This window comes from Borostomias antarcticus, assembly GCF_949987555.1.
Source record: "Borostomias antarcticus genome assembly, chromosome: 5".
Classification (NCBI taxonomy): Eukaryota; Metazoa; Chordata; class Actinopteri; order Stomiiformes; family Stomiidae; genus Borostomias; species Borostomias antarcticus.
Window position 1 is genome coordinate 28990023 of NC_140238.1, and position 20344 is coordinate 29010366.

The 20344-nt window shown below is 45.9% G+C and overlaps 1 protein-coding gene across 2 annotated transcripts in view; it reads left to right on the forward strand.

Moving 5' to 3' along the window:
• crhr1 (corticotropin releasing hormone receptor 1) overlaps window positions 1-20344 on the forward strand; it is a 115620-nt gene that overhangs the window by 84870 nt on the left and 10406 nt on the right. For both annotated transcript variants that reach the window (XM_084438034.1, XM_084438035.1), the window contains exons 7-13: window positions 5624-5744; window positions 10009-10162; window positions 10761-10821; window positions 12346-12418; window positions 12684-12769; window positions 12908-13046; window positions 13718-13759. In XM_084438034.1, the coding sequence (XP_084294160.1) occupies window positions 5624-5744; window positions 10009-10162; window positions 10761-10821; window positions 12346-12418; window positions 12684-12769; window positions 12908-13046; window positions 13718-13759 (676 nt within the window). The remainder of the gene's footprint in view (window positions 1-5623; window positions 5745-10008; window positions 10163-10760; window positions 10822-12345; window positions 12419-12683; window positions 12770-12907; window positions 13047-13717; window positions 13760-20344) is intronic.

Here is a 20344-nt window from a genome sequence, read left to right on the forward strand (position 1 = left end):
TGTATGTATTAAGCCCTTTTTGAGCGGTGTGCTTTGACTACTCTCCTTTTTGTGGTCATTTTCATTAACACATTTGATTAAACATCCGCACTGGCCTATGAACGGCTAAAGATTCCCCAGGCAGAGCTGGTTGATGCTGCTAGGGAAAGGGATGTCTGGGGCTCCCTGCTGGAACTGCTGCCTCCGCGACCCGACCCCGGATAAGCGGATGACGATGGATGGTATTAAAAGACTTTAGCCGGGACCCCGTTGATGTTAGAATTAATAGGCTACCTTTATTTGTGGTACTTGAACTTGTGTCTGCGTTTCTGGCTTGCCATCATGGATGTATTGTTCATAGGCTATGTTTATCGGATGAGATGCAGTTGTCCGGGCAGGTCAGCTAATGTGATTTACGAATGGAAATACATGCTTGGGAATATTTAGACATTTCAAACTTCCTCTGTTAAGGTGGTGCTGGGGACAGCGCAGACGGCCTGCATGGCAGTAAATTATCAAAAATTAGGCAAAATCTATCTATGAAAATAACCTCAGATTGAAACATATTTTGTGGTGAATGAGGCGATATAGGCTTAATGTGTATTTATACGGAGATAAGATTCGATTGATCAAGGGCGAGGAGTGAAGCTCTTCAACTCGCCGGTCACTGGCTCCCTGGAGGAATTCAGCCTGGCTGCAATAACGTTATCGTGAACGGAATGAATACCTTCTACTAGCAAACAAAACATGTTCAATTATATTTAACCTGTTAAAACTAAGATGCCTGGATGAAAAAATAATTTCTCCAATGGATATATTTGACAAAAACAGGTTAATATGCAAGCCGGTTTTCATTGCTAAATCAAAGCGGGGAGAGCCGAGAGAGCCGGGAACGTGCGTCTACATTTCATATAAAGGTGAACTTTTTCGTGGACGCGCGTCGGACAGAAAAGCTCAACTGCGCAAGTACAAAAGTCACCGCGGTTCAATAGGCCTTCACTTTAGATTTCGAATCCTGGGGGCTTGGTTGAAATCCGTTTGTCCAGCTTGAACGCACGCAGATGACGTCGCACGCAGCGCGGCCGATTACGTCAGTACGTCACGCGCAGCCATCTTGCTAACTAGCTTAGCACACACACACACACACACACACACACACACGCTCAACGCAATTAAGGAAACGTGGCGGATGACGTCGCACGCAGCGCGGCCGATTACGTCAGTACGTCACGCGCAGCCATCTTGCTAACTAGCTTAGCACACACACACACACACACACGCACACACACACACGCTCAACGCAATTAACGAAACGTGGCACATTCCACACACTGGAGTAAACGAACAAATGAATGAACGTGTGTGTGCGTCTGTGTGTGTGTGTGTGCGTCTAATTTTGCACTAAGTTCCACATAGACGCACTCACGCACACACACACACACACACACTCACACGCACACCTTATCTTTGCTAAAGATATATGCAAATCCCAGCGATCTGATTGGCTGATTCCCTAACTATGTCTTTGCAAGGATAAGGTGTGCGTGTGAGTGTGTGTGTGTGTGTGTGTGCGTGTGTGCGTCTATAGACGCACACACGCACACACGCACACACACACACTCACAACATGCCTGCTAAACGTGGCACTTCCCACCCCCCATACACACTAGTCTCTGCTGTTAGCCCAGCGAGCTGTGTGTGTTTGTGTATGTGTGTGTGTGTGTGTGTGTTTGTGTGTGCGTCGCTGTCTCCAGGGTCAGTAGCAGGTGAATACCAGTCTCACTAGGAAATGTCAAAGCGCTAGACATTTTCCCCTTGGTTTTGATGTGACACGCACACACACACACACACACACACACACACACACACACACAAGGATCAATATTTGGTCTTCGTCTTAAGTGTGGTCCATGAGACAGTGCCCAAAGTAATTACCACTAGATAAGAGAGAAAGAGAGACAGGCAGACTGTGTGTGTGTGTGTTTGTGTGTGTGTGTCTGTGTCTGTGTGTGTGTGTATGTGTGTGTGTGGAGGGGCATTTAGTATGGTACAGTACAACCCAGTCACACAGCTGCAGGGCTCTAGACCCAGAGGGGAAGCCATGCTCTGATACTCATCCATCGTGGCATCCCGTCCCATCACTCTGACTGACAGTGTCCTCTGCCTCCTATCTCCTTTCTCGCAGCCAGCTCTTCCTCTCTTCCTCTGCTAATCTCTCTCCCTTTGCTTCTCTCCGCACTCTCCTTTTTTTCCAGAAGTGTAAATTGAGCGTGAAATACTGATAATTGCCATATTAATCCAACTGAAATGGACGGAATAATGTGGAAACAGATGTGGAGTGTGGCGCTCTCTTCTCCTCGCCTCTTCTTCTCCTCTCCTCCTCATTTCTTCTCTTTTCTTGTCTTCCTTCCTGTCCTCTCCATCTGTCTGCTACATTCATATGCAGAACAGCCTGTCTTTGATGCTGATAATATCATAATTTGGCTCGCCTGAAGGAGAAGCTGAACAATAGTAGAATTAACATGCTGCAACGTGATCCTCCATGTCACTTCTCAAGTCAGCTGGGATCAATGCACTCGCTAAGTGTCTGTCAGTAGCTGTGTCCTGTGTTTGTGTGACAGTATGTGTGTGTGTGTGTGTGTGTGTGTGTGTGTGTGCGTGTGTGTGTGTGTGTGTGTGTGTGTGTGTGTGTGTGTGTGTGTGTATGTGTGTGTGTGTCCATGTGAAGATGACACACTCCCTCCCTCAGCAGAGGCCCAGTGACAGCCCCGGCCTCCCTGGCTCTGCTTCTTTAATATCAGGATCAACTCGTAGGATAAGACACACATCCCATACACACACCATGCGCACATAAGCACACACTTACACTCATGCACACGCACACGCATACGCGCTCATAGAGTAATATAATGCAATATGATGGGGTCAGTGAAGAGAGTGAGGGAGAGACAGGTGACCCCCCACCCCCACCCCCCCCAGAGGGAGAGAGAGAGACAATCATTCACCTCTCAAACAGAGAGAGAGAAGAGACAGGCAGTCTCCCTCGAGGGAAAGGAAGAGGGGAGACAGGTGCTCCCTCAAGAAGTAGAGACAGACAGGAGAGACTGATGGTCCTCTGGAACGAAGGAGAGACAGAGCTGTCCCCTATATTACAGAAGATTTTGTCCTTGCCCCAGATTTACAGGCTCTGTCAACCTACTGAATGTCTAGAATACAGAATCACAGTGGAGATGCCACTAATTGCAGCATATGAACAAAACTGGAGGCGCTAGTTATTTGTGGAAACACCTTGAGCTTGAATGTTTTTATTGCTTTTATTATACTGTGGTTATACTATAACTCATACTCAACGTGTCTCCAAGTTGTGTCTGACCAATGGACCGGTCCCTCATGAACCCTGTGACCAATGGCGGACTGGCCATCGGGACGAATCCCGATGGGCTGGTCCTCAAGTGGGCCAATGTGAGTCGTCGTGCCCCCCCCCCTCAACAGATCGCTCAGCCCCCCCCCCCGCTCAACAGATCGCCCTGCACTCCCCCCCCCCCGCTCAACAGATCGCCCTGCACTCCCCCCCCCCCCCACCCCCCCCACCCCCCGCTCAACAAATCGGAAAGCCCAGCCGACTGGGCTACGTTGCCCGACCTGAATTATTTCGCCAGTCCGCCCCTGCCTGTGACAGATGATTGGAGGAGGGGGTTGAGGAGGAAGGGAGAGAGAGCTCCTCTTCCTGCTGTGGTACAAAACCTCAGTCTGATGATCGGAGATGGAGGGAGGGAGAGACAGATGGTGAGGAGTAAAGAGGGGACATGAGAGAGGAGACAGAAAGAGGTTTAGATTGCAGACAGGGAGGGGACAAAGGTGACAACGATGATATTACAGTACTTAGTGGGAGAGTAGTATGAGAGGGATTCCGAGGAAAAAACCCTAAATGGAGTTGAAGAAGGAGATGTGAGATGGGGAGAGAGAGGAGAGGGAGGTAAAGAGAGGGGGTGAATGGAGAAAAGTTGAGATGGACAGAGAAAGAGAAGACTGCTGTGTTTCTATGTTGGCTGTAGTGCAGTCTCAAGTGGATAAAACAGTATAACATTTTAACATTTGGAGTTTAAATGATTCACAGGCTTACGTTTTGGCAAAACCTTACTTACCTGCCAAACTTAAGAGTGTGAGTGTGAGTGAGCCTGTTTTTGTGTGTGTGTGTGTGTGTGTGTGTGTGTGTGTGTGTGTGTGTGTATGCATGTGCGTGTGTCAATCAATCAATCAATCAAAGCTTTATTTGTATAGCGCATTTCATACCCAGAGGCAACACAATGCGCTTTACAGAGAACAAGGGAGGTGGACATACGTCCCACCCCAGGGGCCAGATAAGTGAGCTGTAAAAATTATTCCCTGACCCCTCTTAACAAGGCGATCGAGCAAGCTCCTGGAGTATGTTTGTCTACCGGCTAAGAACATTTATAAAGCAATAAATTACATAGTAGAGTAGAGTAAAAGAGGCTAAAAACATCATAGGAGAGACATGGCAAACACTGGTGTATGTCTGTGTGTGCGTGAATGGGCCTGGGCCCAGATAGAGGCAGGGGTTGGGGTAGGGAGGGGGTAGGAAAAGGATACGGACCCGGGTTAGGGTGAGAGGAAGGGGATCTGAGCCCAGGACTGGTGTATGTCTGTGTGTGTGTGAGTGTGCCTGGGTCCAGGTAGAGGCAGGGGTCGGGGGTAGGGTGGGGGTAGGATTAGGATACGGACCCGGGTTATGGTGGAAGGGGGACTGGGCCCAGGTCCAGGCCTAAAGCCGGAAGTGGACTGGTGTATGTCTGTGTTTACGCGTGTGTGTGTTAACTAAATGCTACGACATCCACAGCAGACACAGGGGTATCTATCGGACTCAGGGTGGTCTGCTTGTGACAGTGGGGCATCCACTGGACCTGGTTAGAAGATAGGAGGGAGAGAGAGAGGCACTAGGGAGAGGGAAGGCAGAACAGGGTTAGTAGCACACAGAGCCATAAAAGCAACAGATATTAAAACAGGCAACCTGGAGCAAGCTCCTGGAATATATTTGTGTGTGTGCGCGTATGTATGCTAGCTTAGCTAACTTTGCTAGTTTAAAAGAGGCCATGCATGTGAATCCTATCACACGCTACCATTGGTCAAGCCGTAAATAAAACATCAGGTCATCATTAGATATGAAATATTCAGAGGGGTTGCTGTCCAAGATGACTGAACTCTGTGGACGCAAATACAGAGTTTAGATGGTTTTATTAGAGACACACACGCACGAAAACACACGCACACACACACACACAGGCTCGCTTGCACTCACACTAACTCTTTAGCCTGTGAATCATTTAAACTCAAAATGTTATACTGTTTTATTCCCTTGAGACTGCACTACAGCCAACATAGACACACAGCAGTCTTCTCTTTATCTTACTCTGTCGATTTCTCCTTTTCCTTTTCTCCATCCACACATACGTTCTGTCTCTCTACCAATTGGAGTGTCCAATAGTATATTTTCCTCTCTTTTCCAATAGGAGTGTCCCATACGTAGTTGTCCTGTCTCTCAGTCCTGGCCCAAAGCACCTCTTCCTGTCTCTACACCAATATCAATGTCCTACTAAAGCACCTCTTCCTGTGTTTCCACCAATAGGAGTATCCGCTGCCTGAGAAACATCATCCATTGGAACCTGATCACAGCCTTCATCCTGAGGAACGCTACCTGGTTCGTTGTCCAGCTGACCATGAACCCCGCGGTCCATGAGAGCAACGTGGTGAGTCTGCATTACACGCACCCAACCCACACACATGCACATGTATACACAGACAACATACATGCACCCGTGGGGTCAGTAAATGATATGCTCTGTCTGTACGCCTGTCGGTTAAATCAAGTCGAGGTTGCAAATCCTCAGAGGTCAGAGGGTAAAGAGCTTTCAAATATAGAAAGTATAGATGCAAACTAGATCACAGAAGATCCAGTAGGACTACAGTAGATACAACAGCACTACATTAGATACTGTACAGCAGGACTACAATGGGAACATGATTGTGCTTGATACACCAGGGCTACAGTAGATACAGTAGAACTACACTGGATTTTCCAGAACCACAGCAAAGTCAGCTGAAATGATCAGATCAGTGCTTTGAGGACAGAGGGATGGATGATGGAACTCCCTCTCAACAGGGTTGAATGGCAGGTCATAACCCAATTACTAAGTCGTTATGCCTCGTTATGATGTCATCCATCACTTTTATAGTGAACACATTCCAAGAAGGAGGAGAGGAGGGGAAGGGGGGAGGGGTGCTCTGTAGCCAGGCATGCTAGACAGATGAGGGGGGGTGAGAGGAAGAAGAGGGGTTAATTAAGCAATAAGACACAAGAGGGAGTGCTTTACGGCACTCCGCATCACGTCGTGCCTGCGGCTGCACCACAGCCGTGCCAATAAACCACAGGAAAGCACGACCTCGAGTGTCTTATTGCTTTTATACAACAGCACTGCACTGTCGTTAATTTTATTTTGGAAAAAGACGGGTTTATAGTGTCAGTCTTGCTTAAATATGTTGTTTCAGACCTCCGCGATACGACAGCTAGTTCTGACTTTGATTACAATTGCTAGGCAACGTGAGTACGCTACGAGCAATAGGGAGTAGGAATACATTTGGTGATTAACCCAGTGCCATTATAGGGTTTTAAGGCACTGCTTGGAATGCGTCTTAGCCCATCACAATGCGCGGTCTGAGCTAGCTGTTGTATAATATAAGATATCACACAGAACCAGAGACAGCGTAATTACCTGGTAACCTCAGTCGTGCCCTTACACACAGGGGTTAGGGAGGGTTGGCATCATGGATCTTCTTCTTCATCGTTTGGGTTAGTTGGTGCGGTCCTCTCCCCCCAGGCTCAGGGCCAAGGGGCTATCCTTTTACCACCCCGAGCCCGGGTGAGGGGGTCACCCGGGCTATATATCTGGGCACACCTCCAGAAGCCACTTCACCGTTTCGTCATCCATGACCGTCAGGCCACGCATTCCGTTGGGTGTCCGAGATACTGTATCGGACAGTCCTGGATGACGTGGTCTGCGGTTTGTTCCTCGGCGCCACACTCCGCCGCACAGGATGCCAAGCCCCATCTGTGCATTGATGAGCGGAAGTGTCTGACGCCGGTCCGGAGACGGTTAAGCCTCACCCGTGCCAGTCTGGGTAAGTCCATCCCGGTAGGGGAAGGATTGGCGGCCGGGATGAAATCACGTAGTCTGGAGGTGTTCGCCTCCCATTGCGCACGCCAGGTGTAATCCGCCCATCCTGCCTCACTGATGTTAAGATCTCTGCATTGCTGCAAGAGGTCCCGTGCTGCAGGCACAAAAGGGTGTCTTGACTTAAGATGCCGGGGGGGCTCTGCTGTTGCAGGTGCGCAATATTCACTGGTCGAGTAGACCAGGGCTAGGGCTGCCGTGTACCCAGTGTCACACCGAGATTCATTCTGTTCACAACAACGCAATGGGCAGCAAGACGAAATAGCTCCAGGGGACCTGGTCCCAGGCGAGTTGAACAGCTGTCCACCCAGAGACGGGATCTCTCGTTGCGGCATGAAGTTCGCAGCTAACCCGCCGAGCTCGAAACAGAATGAATACCACCTACTAGCAAACAAAACATGTTCAGTCACAATTATACTGTTAAAACTAAGATGCCTGGATAAAAAAAAAAAAGTTTTCCAACGGATATATTTGCAGAAAGTAGATTAATAAGCAAGCCGCTTTTCATCGCTAACTCAGAGCGGGGAGAGCCATCTGTTTGTGGACTACAAGAACGCGTCATTGATACCTTTGACTGCACATGTCAAAGGTATCAGTGACGTGTTTTTCTCAAAGATGGCGCGGTTCAATAGGGTTTCACTTCTTCAAGCAGTCAGTGAATGGAGTGACCCTATCCAGTTCTATTAATACATCCATGGTTTCAATTACCACTACTAGCCTGGCTGAATTCTAAGGAGAGATCTGGGTGATCATGAGTGCTTATCACACAAGGGCTTGGCCAAGTTGGTTGTGTTCCCTTTTTTGAGCTGAAACGTGTTTGACAGATGGTATTGTTGTTGTCAATTTTGCCATCTGGGCTGTAAACCAAAATAATCTTGTAATCTTGTAAACCAAAATGTCTTACTACGGCTGTTTTCTTGGTAAAATATCAACTGGTGGGAGTATGCGTCCCTGCTGGGACAAAAATGAAATGTCAATTGCATTATTCTGTATACTTGCTGCGCAGTTTGAAATTGCATTTCGTGCTTTCGATAGAATCTAAGCCGAAACATATATTGAAAGAATCGCAGGATTTTGGTGTCGCTATGCCATCGATGTTTCGATGTATTGTGCAACCCTAATAGGCATACATGGGGAAAGAAACAGCTGGAAACGCCGGCTTTTGGTGTCTTCTAAAGAAAAATGGACCCAATGATTATTCAGAGTTGTTTTTAGTGATAACCAGAAAATGTTTGGTTTCTTTCCCCAGTCAAGTCATTCCACATGTACAGTATGTCTATGGGAAAAAAATATTTTTGGCCCTAGCTTTACCAAGCTTAATGGCTTCACGGCCCAGAGCTGTTCCTGGGGGCTTGGTCGGCATTGGACAGAGGCTGGCAAGGCTGGTGAGGAGAGACGCCCAGCAGCAACAGCAGGCTGCTCTAGCAATCATGCCATGAGAGGCCTGTATGGACCTGAATGACCAGTTGGCTGTGTCTCATCTCTTTGTCAGAGCCATGGCAGTAGGGTTCTCTTAAGCCAACACTGTGTGTGTGTGTGTGTGTGTGTGTGTGTGTGTGTGTGTGTGTGTGTGTGTGTGTGTGTGTGTGTGTGTGTGTGTGTGTGTGTGTGTGTGTGTGTGTTTGACTTGGGGGATATCTCCATAGAGGTAGCATGGAAGGAGTGGCTTGGTCATGCTCACTCCCATTCCCCCAAAAATGGCTGCTGAAATCCTTGCCTGCTAACCTATTTCTTGAATTTGGGAAGGGTGCCATTGGCCACTTTGGAAGGTGGAGGGGTTGATTTGCTGTGATGTTGGGCTCATCTGTGTGCGTGGCTGAGTGAGTGGCTGCCAACTTCATTTATACTACCTCTGTTTATCCAGTTTCAAATGGCTGTTTGCCATAATGCATTGCACCTACTTTGATATTGTTTCAAAATTCCTGGCCAGGTTCCAGGTTAGATGTGTCTCAACCTGAACCAGGTAGAGGAGGATGGGAAGGAGGTGTGAGGTTTGATTAGAACAAAGTTGAGGAGGACAGAGCTGCAAATTATGAGTGATTGGCTCAGTTGGGGTGAGGTGACAGTGGACCTGGAGGGACCTCACACCCCAGGGGGGTGCCTGCTGTCGAAAACCTCCTGCAGATATGCAGCGTCATTAGCGTCTGCCAATGAATGTTCAATACAATACAATACAATACAATACAATACAATACAATACAATACAATACAATACAATACAATGTAATACAATACAATACAATAGAACCTAATTTGGCCAATGGACAGGGATTTGATCTGATGGCAGGATTTTGTTAAAAGAGTTCAAGAACCCTCAGGGTGATTCTGCCTCCCAGTTGGCTGTGTTTACAACTCAAACATCCAAGATCATCAGAATCTAACAGAAAGTCAGATTCCTGCTGTCGATCCGCCGCCACTCTCAACCTCCAATATAACCAGCCAATAAAGACAGGCTTTATAGATGCAGTGCCTGCAGTGATCTGAGCCCTGATTGGTAGGTTTATAGATGCTACTGCAGCAGAGAGCTATAAGTAATAGAGCTTATCTGAATTTCCTGTCACTGAGGCAGCTTGATGCACAACTACAAGTGCAAGTGCAAGTGGTACAAGTATGATACTTAGTACAATTTGGTACATGTACTTCAGACCTCCAGTCTAGCTCCTGAATGCTGGCATGCCTAACAGAGATGTTTGGTACGGTATGGGAACTCACACTGTTCAAATCTCATTGTCATTGATTTTTCTCTTTGACATTCCTCTATCCTCCCTTCTCTCTCCCCCAGATGTGGTGTCGGCTTGTGACAGCAGCCTATAATTACTTCCATGTGACCAACTTCTTCTGGATGTTTGGTGAAGGATGCTACCTGCACACTGCCATTGTGCTCACTTACTCCACAGATAAACTGCGCAAGTGGATGTTCATCTGCATCGGATGGTGTGAGTGACTACAGCAGCATACAGGATGAAATCGATCAGTCAGTCAGTCAATTAGTCAAACAAGTGGTTCAGCACACTTTGCAAGGACAGCACACCTTCAAAAACACACTTAGTGGCACATCTTACTTAGCATACACACACTGTCCCAGGCACGTCAAGCTGCAGTTGTCCCTTCTGGCAGCTGGTTGTTTTGTGTCTTCCAGATATATTAGTGTCTGTGTCTCTCAGATATATTAATAAAGAAAAGTTCCCCGCACACTGTCTCTACTTGCAATAAGGTTTATTCACAATAGACGTTTCGGTACTATGACCTTCGGTACTATGACCTTGAAGGTTTCGGTACTATGACCTTGAAGGTTTCGGTACTATGACCTTGAAGGTTTCGGTACTATGACCTTGAAGGTCATAGTACCGAAACGTCTATTGTGAATAAACCTTATTGCAACTAGAGACAGTGTGCGGGAAACTTTTCTTTATTAGTTGATCCACCTCGGTGGACTTTTTCTCCTATGCACCTGTCCCAGCATTAGATGCACGAAGTTTTCAAGTTTGTCTCTCAGATATATTAACAGTTTTTGGTTTGTATCTGTGCTTCCAGGTATTCCCCTGCCCATCATTATTGCCTGGGCCGTTGGCAAGCTCTACTACGACAATGAGAAGTGAGATGGCTGCCTCCCATGTCATCTCCACATCTCTCATCTCTCTTCGTATGCTTCTCTCCCTTGCCTTTGCGTCCTACTCTCTCTCTTTCTCACTCTCTGCCTCTCTCCAGTCATCAACCAGCAATCCATCGCCTCCAGGGTTGTTAACCAGTCGAAATGTTAATCAGTTGATGACGGTCCAGTCATTGATTCGTTTGTGTCATCTGGGACACGACGAATACCCCCCATCATCAGTGTCCCTCTAACTGCTCCCCCATGATCACTGGACAGCAATAAACACCCAGCACAGTGTTTGTTACCATGACAACCTGTAATCAGTGGCACCTTCAGAAAATATTGGGGGGGGGGGGGGGGGCAGATGGGGACAGCAAAATTATTGCGGTGGCACACAAAAAAATAAAAAATAAATAAATAATTGTTCTAATTATTCTTTAAAAAAAGATTAGAATAACTGAAGTGTTGTTTACTCGTATTTAACTTGGTATGGCAACTTATAAATGACAGACACGAGACCAAGGATAATGGCGCTTGGAATCACTTTAGTGATCAACTCAGAACTGCCTTGCAATAATGTATGCGCGTCTCAGACAAGGGGGGCATGACGGAAGCTAACAAGGGACAAACTTAGCCAGTCAATACACAACATGGGGCTTGTCAGTTAGGGGGTCAGTGGAATAGCCAGTCATTTTAACATGGTGGCCACGGCCCCCCCTGTAATCACTGTGCTGGCGACCTTCATCTTTTCTCCCTTCCTCTTCTCTCCTCCCTCCTCCCCACATCTCCTCTCCCTTCCTCTTCACTTCTCTCCTTCCTCCTCTCCCATCTTCTCTCCTTCCTCTTCCCTTCTCTCTCCTCCCTCCATCTCCTCTCCATCCTTCAGAAGATAATGTGATAATGAATCAGACGTTTTAATTATTCATCCATCTCTTCAGACAGCTCCTCGGCCCCTTGGGAACTACTCCTTTATGCCGGGCTCCCACTACAGGATTTTCAAAATCCTAACCGATTTCGAAATCAGGTTGCATCACACACATAAAGAGCGTCTTAACAGATGTTCTTCTCGCAAATCTCAAACCAGCACACACTTTGAAAGATTTTTAAATGAATGGATCATCACACACTACAGGATATTATTGTGCCTGAGAGAGCAACGAACCACTGCCGTCTCGCATGTAAAGTAGTGACGTAATAATCCAAATATCAAACATGATTGATATTATCGGGGCGGCCCGATTCTGCGAGCTGATGGGGTGGTATAGGATTGGATTTGGAACCCCTCACATGGCAAGATAATCTGGGCCAAACATCTGTACCAACCTACGTTCCAAACCAGATTTCTCATCCCATTGTCAGGAGGGGGTGAATTGGAGATAAATCTGACCAAAAAGTGTGAGCCTGGCATTACTCATCCCTCTGCTTTATCCCTCCATTTGGCATCTGTCTTTTCTCTGCCAGGGTGTTTTGGGACAAGGTGGTTGGCTGATGGCTATGTGTGCTTGTTTGTGCTTGGCTAATTTGCAGGTGCTGGTTTGGGAAGAGAGCAGGAGTCTTCACAGACTATATCTACCAGGGGCCTATGATTCTGGTGCTGCTGGTAAGTACTTCTATACTACTACCACACTGGACTACTATACTACCATACTGTACTCCTCAACTATTATACTACTGTACTACCATCGTACTCCACCACCATTACTACTACTACTACTACTACGACTACTTCTAGTATCCTTTCATTATGTCTTATACCAAACCTGGTAAATATCTACAGAGTTGGAGTTTGTGGTTTGTTGACTATTTGTTGACTATATGGCCCATAGAGACCATATCTTATCTTGTTGTCTCTACACTACCCTCAGATCAACTTCATTTTTCTGTTCAACATCGTGAGGATCCTGATGACCAAGCTGAGAGCCTCCACCACCTCAGAGACCATACAGTTCAGGTACACTACCATACTGTACCATAGCCTGGAAGCCAGACTGTCCCCGGGCCTTCAGGCCATTGCTTATGTTGAACCCAGCCATCTAACCATGCTGTATCATAGTGTGTTTAAGGTGTTTTGTACTGCGTGTCCCTTAAGGAAAGCTGTGAAGGCGACTCTGGTGCTGCTGCCACTGCTGGGCATCACCTACATGCTCTTCTTTGTCAACCCCGGAGGAGATGATGAGGTCGCCCAGATCGTCTTCATCTACTTCAACTCGATCCTGGAGTCCTTTCAGGTACACTTCCCTAGCTCCTACATAATCTGAACACTTCCCTAGCCGCCCCATGCTAAATATACACTGGGCCAATGCTAAACTTCCTTAGCATCTGTAATGGAAATACACTGGGCCAGTGCTAAACTTCCTTAGCATCTGTAATGCAAACACACTGGGACAATGCTAAATTTCCTTAGCATCTCTAATGTAAATACACTGGGCCAAAGCTGCTCTCCTTGGCTGCAGCTACAGTACAGTAACTACAGAGCTAATGGATGCGTTATTGTAAAGGTTCATAAACCATAAGATATAACATGCTCAACTCATGATAACATTATGCCAACTGGATGCTTGATCCAGGAGATAATCAAAATGATAGATTTGGACAGCAATCCAAATTGAGTTTTTTAGTTTTTTTTACCTCATGGATGTTTCAATGCCGGGTGTCTTGCCTGAAACATTGCGTGGTATTAAAAAGTAAATTTGTAGTGTTGTCCTTGTCTTTGTTTATCATTATTCTAGAGGTTGATATTATTGTTAAGATACTACTCTCTCCCTCTTTTGCTCTCTCTCTCTCTCCCTTCCCCCTCTCCCTGCCCTCCTCACTCTGTCACTTTCTGCTCCTCTTCCTCTCTCTCTCTCTCTCTTGCTCTCTCTCCATATGTCTGTCTCTCTCTCTCTCTCTCCCCCAGGGGTTTTTCGTGTCAGTGTTCTACTGTTTCCTGAACAGTGAGGTAAGCCCTTGTTTTTGGTGTCTCACGGTCCGTCACTCTAGTAAGGAGTTTTTATTCCCTTCCACTCCTCATCACTTTCCCTCTAACACCGATCTCATGCAGCGCTGTTGCGCTGTCGTAAACCAATCTGCTCGGCTGGTTTAACTCGTACCAACTGGAGCCAACTGAATTGAATATATATATTTGTTGTCTCAGTGTGATCCAAGTAGTGAGAGTACTTTGTGCATACAGATAGTAGGTAACCGATAGCAGCAAGCCTCCACACGACAGGGAGATCGATCGATATCCCCACTCCCTTTAAACCCCTCAGCTGACAGCAGAGTGTAAGCTTCAGCCCATGACCAGCCCCAGGGATGTTTGAGAAGATGCCCTTCGAGTGCTGTAGCCCACAGTATATCACCCCTCTCCACCAGCTCACAGCTATGACACACACACACACACACACACACACAAATCTACGGCCAGGTGCCACAGAGACATATTTCTTAACCACATGCCCCCCCCCCTTCCACACACACATACCCTCCCTCTCTCCAGGCAAGCACCATTGTAGCCTCTGAAATTGACCTTCAACAACCTGGGAATATGCTCCAGTAATGAACACACACACACACAATCCTTTTAATTAATGATCTCATAACTGAAACCAATTTCATTGCATGCTTTAGTCGAGGCTTAAGAAATTTACTGGTTTAGCAACACTGATAGAGGCATGTCCTTCTCTATTCAGTTTGCTTGTAATGACATTGACCTGGGTGGATTTACGTTGTTTGAATATCTTGCTCTTGAGCTCAAAACAGAATTACCATTGCTCATCATTACAATATATCTGCCACCAAGATAGTCATTAGTATTTCTACAGGAATTCTCAGAGCTGATCACATTTGGTATCACTGGATATGATAGATTAACCTTGAATAGAGACTTGAACATTCATATAAATAAAAAGGAATCCAAAGCTATGGAGCTTATGAATGTACTGGACAGCTTTGAACTTACCCAACATGTCAGTGAAGCCACTTATCAGCATGGTAACACTCCGGACTGGAAATGGTGCTCAGAGAGCACAGACCTCCACCCCTGAATGCATTTTGTGGCTTTGTGCACACCAAATTTGAATGGGTTCCATTGCCCATGCTACACCCCTCCACCGAGTTTCATGAAAAGTGGTCTGGTAGTTTTTGTGTAATCCTAGGCCAAAACATGAATGAAGATGAATGGCCGGCCTGGCTGTGTTTGGGCAGCTCATAGACCTGGGCTGAGTTTCCCAGAGGCATCGTAGCGCTACGTTCATAGTTATGCGGATGACACACAACTGCTCAATCAAATGATGCTGCAGCTATAAACTCCATCACCATCAATAAATAAATGGACTATGTGCCTTCAAGAACACTGCGATCATCAGCAGCTGGTTTACTAGAAGTTCCCAGCAACAGTTGGAAGAAAATTGGGAGTGCAGCCTTTGTCAAGTATGCCCCAAAGCTAAGGAACACAATGTCTATAGATATCAGGGAAACCAGCTCGCTAGATACTTTTCAAAGAAAGCTAAAAACGTATCTCTTCACTTGAGCCTTTAATTAATGTAGCTCCTTTTGCACTTGCTTGCTACCACACTTCTTTTATTTTAATGTTATATACTGTACTGTATGCTGCAGATTAGGTGTGGGTTTTAATGGCTTTTATTTCCATCCTAAGATTTGAGCTTTTTGAAGATGCAGTATTTTACGTGATTTCTTATCTTTATCTTATTTTTTATTGTGTTTTAACTTCCATCTTATTTTCCTTGCGTTTATGTTCATTTCATGTTTATTTTATGTGAAGCACTCTGTGCATGTAATTTCCCTGTTGTAAAGCTTTTTGAGCTGCATTTCTTGTATGAAAGGACACCATAGTATGCATATGATCTGACATACAGGACATTTACAGCAGATGTCTTTCCTGTGTGTGTGTGTGTGTGTGTGTGTGTGTGTGTGTGTGTGTGTGTGTGTGTGTGTGTGTGTGTGTGTGCATGTGTGTGTGTGTGTGTGTGTGTCTCTTTGTGTATTTGTTTGTTTGTGTGTGTCTAATGGCTCCCTCAAAGAGGTTTATCTCTCTCCGTCTCTGGAGGGGAGTCTGTGATAGTATTTTTTAGACTGGTCTAGTCCAAAGATTTACCAAGATACGTTCAAAGGTTGAGTCTGTTTTATTGTGGAAAACATTACGAGCGCAAGGACTTCCTGACAAACGCAGCAAAGGTGGTTCAGTCAGAGAAGTGAAGTCAGTCACTTCTGCCCTGGCTTATGTACAGTCCAAACAAAGGTACAGTGCTTCCAGGATGTGATTGGCTACTGCATTGTACATGAATGGCAGGCGTGGCCAAGAGTATAGACATGTGAAACAAAGAAAACAGAGGTCTGAATCAGGACGAGGAAGACGAAGGTGGGGCCCTTCTGACTTAAACAAAGAGATGAGGAAGAGCTAAGCAGAGTGTGTTTACAATCACAAAGGGGGGAGAGTTGGTGTTTTACATTAGACTGAAACTGGGGTTTGCAGGGGACTTGGGGGAAGGTGATGAAATTACCAGGACAAAGGTTTAAGGTGTTTGGATGTAAATTCCTGGACAATCCCTCATTTGTGCCTGAACAGGCACACAAAAATAAAATATAAAATCCAAACACAGTGTAAACAGTCAGCTATGCTATACATGTGGAAAGGAAATAATCTCTCCACTAGGTGGAGCAAAAAAAAAAATCTTTTTTTTTTTTTTTTTTTTTATTATTTTCTCTCAACGTGCAAAATCACACACCAAAACCCCTTGCTTCAGAAATTTGACAGGAAACAAGATAAAAAAAATGACATGATTATATACTATTTATAGTCTAAGAGTGGACAACCATTCACCAAAAAACTTGATTTTACAAGGCAAAAAAGATAAAACTTATTTATCAACTCATGTTTCAACCATTGCAACTCTTGTAAACAAATATGATATTTTCCAGATTATTTCAAAGTTCATTCACTCTTGTGAATAATTGCATGTGATGTCCTATGGAACATTGATTCCATGTGTGCGTCTCTGAATGTTTAATGTAGGTTCCAGTGTGTGCGATCAGAGGTGCAGTCCGATTGCTCATCAGAGGAGAATGTCATCTGGGGAATGCAAGGCGTCTTCTCTTCTAGATCGCAACTTCGATGTCGCGTTGCTTGAAATCAGTTATGTTCAATGTTAGTGTGTGCAGGTGTGTGTGCGTGTGTGGTGCATCTTGTGAGGAGGTGACCAGCAAGGTCATTTTTCCTCCGATTCCTCGTCAGAGGAGAGGACAGTGTGATGGCCCATGGTTTTGGCCTCTGAGCCCTCTGGTTCAGCTGCATTCTGATCTCCTGGTGTTTGCGATCCCTTGGTGGACCGTCCTCTGCTGCTTGGACCCGTCGGCAATGGCTTGCATGGGTCCAACGAAGTCCTCTCAGATCGCTGTCTGCGTGATGAGTAGAAACTGGTACGGCCCGAGCCACCTCGGCGAGTTCCAGCTCCTTCGTCTGTGGTCGTGGACCAGGACCCAATCCCCAGGAGAGATGTGATGCAGGAACCCCTCCTTAGCCTCAGGAAATGGCGGTCCTCACTCTGTTGGAGACATCTGTTAACATCTTCCGCCACCCCTGTTTTTGAAACATGATCTGGCCCGTGGGCTAGTTTGAAAGCATAATGAAAACATGAACGAGGTAGTACAGGTTTGTCATTAGGCCCTAGATACAGGTTAGTTTGGTGGTGGAAATGTGCACTTAGTCCTTCATTTCTTTTCTCCGCAGGTGGAGCAAATGCTTGTAGGTCAGAAATGTCTGCCGGGGACAGTGGAGGAATCTTGTCAGGGTCTGTGGATGGTAGAGAGTATAGAAAGCACAGGGGAGGAAGCAGAGACAGCTGCAGCTTTTGCAGCGAGCTCTCGGAAGGTGAGGAGGGAGTCCCTGTCCTGGTTCAGCAGGGTGAAGGTGCGGTGGGACACCACACAGCCAGGGCGCCAGCAGCACGTACAGGCTCTTGAACTGAACCCGGTCCATCCCTGTACTGCTCCACGTAGGGTCGGCCCGGGTCGTGCTGCCGGAGGGCTCACCTCGGCGCTCCCCCAGTACAGGCTGATGAAGTGCTCCATCTGTGGATCCACAGATGAGAGAGACAAACAGAGACAAAACAGAAGAGCAAAAGGAGAGTCCTCTGGTCTGGTCTCCCTGTTCCCTTCTTTGGTCAGGAACGGTTATTCAAAATCTGTTGGAGATTCTCAGAAACATGGTTAAGCGCAAGCTCCTGCTTTGGGGAAAAAATGTTGTTATTCAGTCAGGAAACTTAAACAGGGTGACTGTTCAAGTGTCATTTAGAGCCAGTCTGCAGTAGCCTATAGTGACATCAAGGGCAGTGTTAGAATGACTTCAACACGCCCAGTCCCCAGTCATGATCAAGGCAATTGGATTTGGCTCTAGCAGTTCTCTTGCGATTTTATGAAAATAAAATAACCATATTCTCGTCTCAACAAAACAACACCCCCTAAGGGTGAAAGCAAAAATTTCCTGAAGTCAGGATAAAAAAAATAGATATGGGTCAAAGAAAATGACACTAAAATGAACTGGCTTCATTTACAATTAACTAATCAAAAAACTCCATCAAAGCTTCATTTGTATAGCTAAAATTTGTATATCTAAAACCTCCCTCTTCTGCATTTGAGGACAGAGTATTTGGGCACTGCTCCTGTTTCATACTTATCTGTCGCTCACAGTGAGTTGGTGACATGGCGTTGGTCTGCATCTCACGAAACCCAGATCGCCCATCTGTAGGGAAACAGGCCAGTAACCTCCGGTGTCCTGTGCCCGTCTCCTGGTTCGGCATTCACCCATCACTCCCGGAACGACAGTTGTCTGTAAAATACCACTCAGAAAAAACACTCAGGCCCGATGAATGTGCCTCAAACTATAAACATGAGATATTTAACATACTCATTTAAAAATATATAATTGGGTTAGGAGATGCTGTATTCAGGTTAAGAAACTAGCAACCCTTATCTATTCCCCCCACTATTATGCACAAACCTTATGTCTTAAGCTATATATCAGAAAGAGAGACAAAACAAACAACAGTTAAACAGACCAACAGCAGGTTCTAATGTCCCCAGGAAGGCATGATCCAGGCTCCTCAAAGACCTGCCGCCCAGGGTCCATAGCACCTGAAAATTAAGACTCAAAACACAGACTGGGTTCAATAGCAGAGGAGAAGGCCTAGAGCCAACTCCTCAAAACACATTATCATTATATGAATGAAAATTCATACAGTAGAAATGCATAAAACGAACAGCTTATGGCCATTCATTGACTATTGAAACAAAACTCCTGAATCAAACACCTATTCAACCCTGTCAGACTTTTGAGTTCGCTCTACATCTATTTTTATCCTGTTTATTTACCTTAAAAATTAAAACTCTCTATCTTGGCTAGTTTAAAATCACCCTTATGGGTTGTTCAAGGGAAGTCCAGCAGGTGGCGCTCGACTTCAAAATCGGAGGCTCTTCCTTCCGGACCTGTTCGGACAAATACCTCGTAGAAAGGGGTGGCTTAACTCGTAGAGAGAAGGGGCGTGGCTAATGGCGCAACAAGTCGAGGGGGGAATCTAATTTTAAATCAGAGTTATTCTGCTGGGGAAATGGTGGAGAGACTGTTTGCTGAATCTCCTTATCTTTCCTTCCTGACCTAAAAAAAAAACTCTCTCGTTCTACTCTCCCAAATCTTAAAAACAGACCAGTCTAGAGAATTAACTCTACTTTTCCCTTAACCCTCTAGCTGAGCCCGAATCTTAGAATTTAACACTAAAATGTCAGATGTGGATGTAAGAAATCGAAAATGCTTTAGCACATAACGAAATCTGCCACAAACGCTCGCAGAAATATGCTTCAGTGCAACAATCACATCAGGCTAGACGTTTGCAGTAGAATTCTTTACATCCTCTAGCATATCTTAATAACTAGTGTTACAGGGACACCTAGTGGTGATCCCAAAATGTTGCATGTATGACCCGGAAATTGTCTTTGGCAGCGCGGGGAAATTTAAAGAAACAAATCCCAAATAACACGACGCAGCCTAAAAACCCCAAAACAGCAACGAAAGGAAACCTTATGGTTAACTCACGGCGGGAAAGAATACAATTTCGAAAGAAACACACATTAAGACACATTAAATTCGCTTAGTACTCACCTAGTCAGCGAAGTGCTTTGTTCTCTTCTGGCTCAATGGCAGAACACCGCGAGAGTTTTCCTGCGTCTCCTAGGCAACCAGTTAGCTAGCCTACTGGGAATCTAGCAGAATTTTAACAGTCTAAAAAGGGTACAAAACAATACTTTACCTGGATCCATGGCGCGCATAACAAACAATAATCAAGAGCCGAGGCTCAAACAGTGAACACATAAGACGAACAACCCCCCGTGCACATACAAGAAAGAACGTAGCAGACTCACACGGGAACGCAAACAAAGGACGACCAAACGATGACCAAAAAGGACTAATATACGACTTAACACACAAACATGAAACAAAGGCCCACGTTTACAACAAACACTCTCGGCTGCACTA